Source organism: Spinacia oleracea, chromosome 6 (genome assembly GCF_020520425.1).
Source record: "Spinacia oleracea cultivar Varoflay chromosome 6, BTI_SOV_V1, whole genome shotgun sequence".
Lineage (NCBI taxonomy): Eukaryota > Viridiplantae > Streptophyta > Magnoliopsida > Caryophyllales > Amaranthaceae > Spinacia > Spinacia oleracea.
In genome coordinates, this window is record NC_079492.1 from 116,619,550 (window position 1) to 116,628,572 (window position 9,023).

The window sequence follows — 9,023 nt, forward strand, 5'->3', positions numbered from 1 at the left end:
AACCTTTTATGACGTTCAGCTTGTGGGTGACTGTTTTGGGGTTGATTCCTGGCATGTCTTCGGCTGAGAATGCGAAGATGTCTTTGTGTTCTCTGAGTAGGTCGACAATCATGATTTTTAGGTCTGATCCCAGGTCTGTGCCGACTCTGATGCTTGATGGATCTCCTCCCTCTTCAAGTGAAATATCTTCCATTTCTGTGTCTGTTTGGGCTTCCCCAACGTCAGGCCTGCCTTTGATGTCCGCCGTCAAGGTGGATCTATTCGGCTATGCTGACTTTCTTTTGGTACCATCTGGCTCTTTTTTGAGATCTTGCTCATTTTCGTCTTCTGCGGGATCGTCCTCCGGGTCGTCTCCTTGATGGTTTCGGGTTTTGACTGCGTTATAATTGCATTGGCGGGCCGACGCTTGATTGCCTCGTAGTTTCTTGGGAACTCTGATGTCTGACACGTATAGCATCATCTGGTAATAGGTTGATGTTATGCCTTTGACCTTGTGGATCAGTGGTCTTCCCACTATGACGTTGTAGACTGTCGGAACGTCAAATACTAGGAACTCAGTCAAGTTATTTCTTGCTGTCTGTCGTCTTCCATTGGTTACGGGAAGAGTTATCTTTCCGTCAGGGACGACGGATGACCCATTGAAACCGATCACTGGGAAGTTGACTTTGGCTAGCTGCCTGGGGTCAAGTTTAAGTTTGTCAAAAGCGCCTCTGAAAAGGATATTGGCCGAACTTCCTCCTTCGACCAGAACCCTGTGAACGGTATGGTTGGCTATGTCTATGGACACCACAAGTACGTCTTCGTGGTCATAGGTCACCCCTACACAATCCTCGGCTGAAAAAATCATAGTCGGAATCTCTGGGAGGGTGTCTGCGACGACGCTGAAGTTGACTTGATGTCTCAGCGTTCGAAGGTGTGTTTTGCACTGATGGGTCGATTTTGTTCCTCCATGGATTAAGAAGACGGCTGGTCCTTTCCCATCTGAATACTGCCTGTAGTTGCTTTTGGTTTGGATTTGTGGTCTCGCCTTGGGGGTTTCTTTGGTTTTCTTCTCCTCTCTATGGTCTGCGAGATACTTGGCCAGGTATCCTTGTCGGATGAGGTCTTCTATATTGTCTTTCAGCTGGATGCACTCTTCTGTCAAGTGTCCATGGTCGTCGTGAAAATCACACCATTTGTTTGGGTTTCTCTTGGGAGCGATCATCCTTCGGGGTTTTTCCCATCCGGCGTCCGCTCGGTTTAGGGAAAAGATTCGGCTCCTTGTTTCTAGTAGAGGAGTGTAGGTCTCGTACTTTGATTGCAGCTTGGGGGCATCCTTTCTGTCAGCGGTCTGCATTCGTACTGGGGACTCGTTCCTGCCCAGGGCTTTTTTACTTTTGGCTACCACTGTTCCCTTATCATCCTCTTGCCTACCCTGCCGACTTGCTACGTTGGAATTCCACTCCTCAGTTCTGACATAGCTCTCAGACAGTTAGTAGGCTTCTTCCAGAGTGGTTGGTTGTTTCATCAGCAGTTGGTTTCGGTATTCACCCGGGTTCAGGCCGCTTTGCAGAGCGAAAAGTGCTACATCTGCTTTGACGCAACTGATCATAGTGGCCTCCTTCGGGAAGCTGGTCATGTAGTCTCTTAGACTTTCGTCTTTGCCTTGAGTCACCGTCATCAGCTCATGGGTGCTTTTCTCTTTTCGGTAATTGCTGATGAATTGCAGCCGGAACTTCGTGACCAGATCCTTGTATCCTCCTATCGACACGGGCTTTTGTTTGAGAAACTGGGTTTGAGCGATACCGGTCAGAGTGGTCGGAAAATATTTGCACCAGGTGGCTGCACAATACAGTTGAAGGTACATATGTCCCTCGTAGGCGGCTATGTGTTCCCGGGGGGTCTGAAGATCCGTCATATTTGATATGCGCTGGCAGCTTTACCCTGGACTATACTCTTTTTTCAACCAGGTCCTTTGAGAAGGGGGAGTCTTTTGGGGTCATGATTTTATCTGACCCCGTGCTTGGGATGGATCTTCTTTCTCTTCTGGGAGGAGGTGAATCATATGCTCGAGGAGACTTTTGAGCGGGAGGGGATCTGCGTCGGCTAGGGGGAGTTCTGGTTCTCCTTCTTCCCTGGACAGTTTGGCTGACCTCCTCTGGTAGTGGTCTTCTCTGTCTGACGGGTGTATGGGACCTAGTTTCGGCTTGCTATTCCAGGGGTATGCGGGATCCTAGTCTTTGCCTAACATGAATTATGTTGCCGAGGCGATCGAGAACAGATCTCCTGATTGTTGCAGACCGGATTGTCTGCGTAGGAACGATTGACGTGGGTGTCTTAGATCTTCTTAGGTCTATCCGTCGACGCAGAGGCTGTCGTGCCGTGTGGAATCGCTCGCGTGAGCGGTTCCTCCTTCCTCGCGGTGTTAATACTGTCTGATTAGAGGCAGACAGAGTCGGTGTGGCGTCTTTAAACCTGTTTGCTTGGGCGACACATCGCTGCATGACTTCCATGGTTGTTGCGATCTGTGAGTCGGTCGGGAGGGTGTTGGCTCTTGAGCTGGTTTCTTCCCTCCTGGTTGACCTAGTGGTTCTTGTTCTTCGGCTCTCAAACGTTCGATAGGTGGACTGTTCGGGGCTCTGGGATTCTGTAGATTCCGAGGATGAGTAACGTATGATGCGGGATCTGGCCATTTGTTTTTAGTACGTTCCCCACAGACGACGCCAAATTATTTCGGGTGTAAACAATCCCTAAGAAGGTATTATGTCTGGTTAGAGGGAACGTATGAGCACTTGATTGTTTTTGGTAATTTTGTATTAATCTTAAACTTATCTCTTAAGATCAACGGGTACAATGTGCGGTATGTGTATGTAGACACCTACTTTTGTCCCCGTTCCCGCAAGGGAAAGGTTCGATGATGAAAGCATAAAAACTCCACTTGACAACGCATCTCCTATAAAATAAACGAATCTCGATTCCCCATTTCATTTCACCCGAAACCTGCTATTTATGGAAACCTGCTAAAAATAGTAATTGCCGTAAAAGGTAGCTTCTAAAAGTGGCAAATCATAAAAGATAGAAACCTGTCAGAATTAGGTGTTGCATTCCAACATAAATCCTAAATGAGATAGAAAACTGCAAGAATCCTATTCCTAATAGGATTCGGAAATAAGAGTTACGTATTAATTAAAATCCTAACGAGCCTAGAGTTCATAACGGGCCCAGACGCATTCCGTCACAAAATTGATACGCGCTAAAAGACTCGAATTAATCTCAAACTCTACGGATTTTAGGAATCCGAATCTGACTAAACAAAACTGCCCAGACCCTATTTTCAACGTCTGGCTCTGGGCGCCGAAAGGCCTGGGCGCTGAAAATACATGGGTACGTGTTTTTTCCTAATTCTTTGTGGATTAGAACTCTGCAATTCTATTTTTCCACGAACTCTTCCCTATAAATAGGCCCCTAGTTTCGACGTGAAAGGACACACAACAACACATAATATATTCTGAGTATTGACTCTAAATCCCTTAGCCTAAGCCTCTCGCTGCGAAACTGTTCACGCGTTCTGTCTCAATCGATCCATAAATCGAACAGAACGTATCCTGTCCCATAATTGTGATTCGTTAAATAAAAAGGAGAAATAGCAAAGTCAAAGTGGTTAGTTTTCTGAGAACCGTGACGCACCTCTCAAGGGTGCGTCGGAATGTGTCCCTTTTCGATGATTTAACTGCTTTCCTCGCCCTTTTTATGAACTGTTAAACTAACCTAATCTGATTGTTCTATCACGCCTAACAAATATAATATTTTTGTAAAATCGGATTATCATGCTAGGTCCCTTAATGCTATTTAAATCAGATAATCACGGTCGAATTAGTGTTATATTTTGCATAATGCTAAAATCAACTCAGATTAGTTTAATAGTTAACGCATGTCCCTTCAATTATTTATGCTGAGCTAGTAAGGATATCCTGCCTCTGGAGTTATCGACGAGCGAATTACTCCTCTCGGTAGTTACAGTCCCCCGAACCCTCAATCTCTACCTTGCGGGTGTATATTGAGAGATCCCACACCAGGGATCACAAGGGAACCTACGGCCGTCGTGGTCAAACATAATTGCACTCCCTTTATGTCACGATAACCGGGTTTTGTCAGTTTTTCTCATTGTCGTTAAAAACTGAATGGCGACTCCTATATTACTAGTCAATTGGGTGTATACTCACAGGAAATCCAATTACACTTGATTGAATAAAAAGAATCGTCACACCCACGAGGGACAAGGTCACGCATTAGCCTCGCGCTTTTTCGACCCCCTCACAGTCTATTAAATGTTGAATGCCTTTACAAAATCATGTTTGAGGACTATTTATAGTAGCATTTATGACACAATAATGGGCTTGTATTTGTTGTAATTGGGATTTGGGCCAAAGCCTTCTACGAATTGCCTTGTCTTGGATTTGCCTCCTTGGGCTGACGAAGGCAAAATCGGCCCAAAGTGGGGAAGCCAATTTGGGCCCCAACAATTAAGTATATAATTTGATAAATATTTACATGGTTTGTCTATTAGTCCGTAGCTTTCTTTTCCATTCCTTTGTCTTGCTAGATGACTCGTACCCGTAATCGACACGGTATTTACCCTTGACCCGTATCAGCCCAGCCCGCTTTTACCCTTAAAAAGTGACCCTTTAATAACCCTATCCGCTATTCGCACCAACAATAACTAATCACGTCGATCTAGTATCAACATACGAGTTGTCCCACACTAGACAAAGATAAGACAAAATGTCAACTTATAAAACTAGTTAGAGTAGATCAAATTGTCAAATCAGTTACTCGAGTCGGGTTCATGTCAGGTCATTTCGAGTCTGGTGTCAAGTGATGCACAATAGTGGCATCATATAAGTTGAAAACAGTGGTAGACATAGATGATACGATAATAATGATGTTGTTGCACTACAAGAAATTGTACTATTAACGACGGGAAATCCCGTCGCAAAAGGCCAATAATCGTTGATTAACGACGGGATTTCCTGTCGCGAACCCGTCATAAAAGGGGGCCGTCGTAAATAGTAATCCCGTCGTAAATCCGTCGTAAGCCCGTCGTAAAAGACATTTGCGACGGCTATTCCCGTCCTTGTTTGGTTGTTAGCCCCGTCGCAAAAGCCTTTTACGACGGGATTTTTGACCCGTCGTAAATAGGTTGTCGTTAAAGATACATATTCTTGTAGTGTTGATGCAAGAAATATTGTTGCATGTGAAGCCATGAAAGAAGACAAGTAGTACGTGAAGCTAGAAGACACCAATTAGACAGAGTTGATGATAATGATGTTGTTAAACGAATAATCACCTATAATGAGCATATGTTTATCGATTATTCGAGATATAATCTACTACGTAGGATTTTAGACTTTTTGTGGAGGCCAGCCTCTCTCTGTATGTTATGTGACCTTAATTTATGTGGTTGGAGAAATGTCCTTTTCTTTCATAATTAATTTATTTTAAGTTGTTTTGCGCGCTTTTCATATTTTCTGTCTTCATCAAATAATGCTTTACATAGTAATCTTATGCAGATCTTTTATTAGTTATGTCCAGATAAGTGAAATTAGGTGAATTGAACTGAACGCACCCTAACTTCATCAAATCAAATGATCACAATAAGACTTTTTTTTTAAGTTGAGAAATTACGACAAATATAATGACAATATTGTTTGGCGTAATCGAACAATTGCTTAATATTTCAAAAGCAATTTACTTCTTATCATAGTTTTGAATACTGTATACGTACTACGTTTAACATTTTCATGAAAAACACGATGTAATTCACTAATACTACTTACGTATGAAGTACTAACTTCTAAGGAAGAGTGTACAAATGTGAGAAATTATATGCAATCGCTCAAGAACACTCTTCGATCATTTCTCAGCATACCCATGCATTCATATATGAAAATAATGACACTTCATATTTCTGAAAAAACACGCCCGGCCGACAACTAGTATTGAAAAAAAAAAAAAATTAAAAGAAAAGAGAGAATATAAAGTTCAAGACATTCTTAGCAGATCATATGTGCTGGGACGGGTTTGAGCTTTGAACCATTCAAACACGTAGTACGTATAATCATTAGTTGATGTTCCAAAGCCAAGTACTTTTCGCATGATCATGATATAAAAACTATATAATATACAAAATTAACACCCATTTGTAGCCGATCCATGTGCTCTTGCCCTTCCAACCCACCATTATAATTGCAAATTTATTTATTAATTTGGATTATACTTTGACTCGAAAAACAGTAAATCCATGTCAACTCTGATTAAGATCAATGAAGCCAACATTTACAAAAATCATATCGTAAAGTCAAGAAGCATGTCTGTTTTGGGATGTACCAAACTACCAATCATGTAATCCAATATTATTCTTTCTAAAGACCCATCATTAAGCCATAATGATAAGTTCATGAGGGGATACTATAATTCACGTTCATTACATTATTATTATAAAAACTTTGTATTAAACTAACCAATCATAATACTAACATGCAAGTTTAATTAAATATATTCCAGCTTCTTCACTATAAATATAGGAGAGTTTCTTAGCAATTCTCATCACTTCATTCATTGATCATAAACACTTTTTCAACTCGTACTTTCTCTTATCGATAGAAAACACTCGATCGATAGAGAAGATGATGAGGTGTACTTCTCCTTCAGCTGCCTTAGCTCTAGGGCTCGTTTTTGTGGCTTTTGTTAGTCAATGTTACGGGAACTTACATGTTGGTTACTATAACGGGAAATGTTGGAATTACAACGCTGAAGAGATTGTCTTCAATGTAGTTAAGGCTCAATTTGCGAAGGATCCAACTATTGTAGCTGGTCTCATTCGATTACAGTTTCATGATTGCATTGTTAGGGTAAGTACCAAAATCAAATTTATTTGGAGCATGTTTTGTCTATAATTGAATTTGGCATAGAGAGAGATCAACTAATCAATCTTTTGTTTTAATTTGTTTCTTTTTAAAAGGGATGTGATGCATCAGTCCTACTTAACGGACCAAAATCAGAGAAAACAGCAAAGCCAAATCTTAGCCTTAGAGGATTTTATGTTGTGGACGCTGCAAAGGCTGCCTTAGAGAAAGCTTGTCCAGGAGTGGTCTCTTGTGCTGATGTGCTTAATATGGCCGCTAGAAGTGCTGTCTTTCTGGTGAGTAATTGACACATTCCAATTCCAATTATTTTTACGCAACAGAATTAACTATCAAATTACATCCAAACTAATACAAGAATTCAATTTAGGCCGGAGGAAAATGGTATTTCGTAGAAACAGGAAGACGAGATGGTTTTGTTTCACGTCAAAGTGACGCCATTGCATATCTTCCATCAGAGAACATGCAAGTACGTGACGCCCTCCATCTATTTGCTACAAGAGGACTAAGCAAGGAAGACTTTGTTGTTCTTCTAGGTATATATGCACTTAAACTTTACCAAAATACACACTCTTCCGATCCGCTCATACAATAATCTCGATTTCATGTCTACGTATAATAACAATTATGCGTGATCATAATACAGGTGGACATTCTGTTGGAACTACACACTGTGACAAGTTCAACCACCGTCTATACAATTACCACAACACCGGTAAGCCCGATGCAAGAATGAATACCGATATGTTGTATGCCTTAAAGAAGACATGTCCAAGGAATGGAAAACAAAACAAACATGTTTACTTTAGCTACAACCCTAAAAGTCATTATCGCATGGACAACTCTTACTACAAACAACTATTGGTAAACCAAGGAATTCTTGAGATTGACGCAAACATAGCAAGTTCTCCACTTACCAATAGCATTGTGAAAAAGCTGGCTTATGCTCCTGGTTACTTTGAGAGTAGATTTGGTCCGGCCATGGTTAACATGGGCCGAATCGGCGTTCTTACCGGAAAGCAAGGAGAAGTTAGAAGATATTGTGGTGCTGTTAACCACCACAAACATTGAAGACGACATTGAGAATTGCTATCGTTCATTTTGGAACGGATTTTATCAATTCTTATATGTTCGTTAATCTTTAACTTAATGTACTTTTTGTTGTCTTATGTTTATTTTTATTTTTATTTCTTTAATTGAGGGTCTCCCCAAAATAAGCAATGCAAGCCGGGGCGGTGCTTCATATCTTCGAAATAATTTGTGTATTAGCTTGAGAATTTAATCTATTAAATATATTTTGATTTACTTTATCGATCTTACGGTTTTTTCAATAAATTTCACTGGATCCAAAACGCACGTGATCTTCAAATTATAGATCGATACCAAACTCGTCAAGACTTTGAGAATTGGTTTATACAATAGAGAGATGGATAAAATCGATATTTTGGAACTTTGATTTTCCAATCATCGGTTTGCTTAATGAACGTGATTATATAAAATGATCAAACAAAATTTGACAGGGTAAATCCATATTGATAAGTTATTAATAGCATCTGTTCCGGTGTTGTAAAGGTGGAAACAATGGGCTTCGAATGAAGGCCCTTTCGTGTGTGTTGAAGATCTTGCTTGTTTGAATGAGTCGAGTCCGAATTCACCTGCACAAGAGTAAAGTCACTAGCCTCGGGGGTGTTTCCGAGGAAAGCCCCTCCGATGCCTAAGTAAGAGTGATGCTCGGATTCTAGAGAGAAGTTCTCTAGAAGAGTAGTCTTAAGGCAATAAATTGGACGTACCTTGAGGTGTGAGCCTTGGCGGCCTATTTATAGTGTTTGCATAATAAATGCCCATAGGTCATTTATTGCTATTGGGCCTTGGGCCTTAATGGATGGCTGAATGGCCATTGTGGTAGGTTTGATGTTGCTGTTTAGAGCCATTGGGCTTTGGACTTAGTGGCCCAATTGAATATCAATTGGGAGCCCAAACAACATGCCCCCCAGACCCGGTCCATTTAGAATTAAATGGGTGGGTTTCCAGCTGTCAGAAGTCCAAAAGTTCCCTCTCTTTTTTGAAAAGGGATGATTTGCATTGATGACAAGTGTTGGGACTTGTTTTGCGTCATGGAGA

At 41.3% G+C, this 9,023-nt stretch overlaps 3 protein-coding genes across 3 annotated transcripts; 1 reads left to right on the plus strand and 2 right to left on the minus strand.

The window, feature by feature from the left end:
• Positions 1 to 265: 265 nt before the first annotated feature.
• Positions 266 to 1,336, minus strand: LOC110800245 (uncharacterized). Its single transcript, XM_022005547.1, has one exon. The coding sequence runs from the start codon at positions 1,334 to 1,336 to the stop codon at positions 266 to 268; it is 1,071 nt and encodes a 356-aa protein (XP_021861239.1).
• Positions 1,337 to 1,471: 135 nt separating this feature from the next.
• On the minus strand, positions 1,472 to 1,897 carry LOC130463517 (uncharacterized). Its single transcript, XM_056832667.1, has one exon. It carries the CDS (start codon positions 1,895 to 1,897, stop codon positions 1,472 to 1,474), a length of 426 nt encoding a protein of 141 aa, XP_056688645.1.
• Positions 1,898 to 6,579: 4,682 nt separating this feature from the next.
• LOC110800239 (peroxidase 57-like) lies at positions 6,580 to 8,213 on the plus strand. The gene is made up of 4 exons (XM_022005541.2): positions 6,580 to 6,890; positions 7,001 to 7,180; positions 7,273 to 7,438; positions 7,549 to 8,213. The coding sequence occupies exons 1-4, from the start codon at positions 6,666 to 6,668 to the stop codon at positions 7,971 to 7,973; spliced, it is 996 nt and encodes a 331-aa protein (XP_021861233.1). The 5' UTR covers positions 6,580 to 6,665; the 3' UTR covers positions 7,974 to 8,213.
• Positions 8,214 to 9,023: the final 810 nt, after the last annotated feature.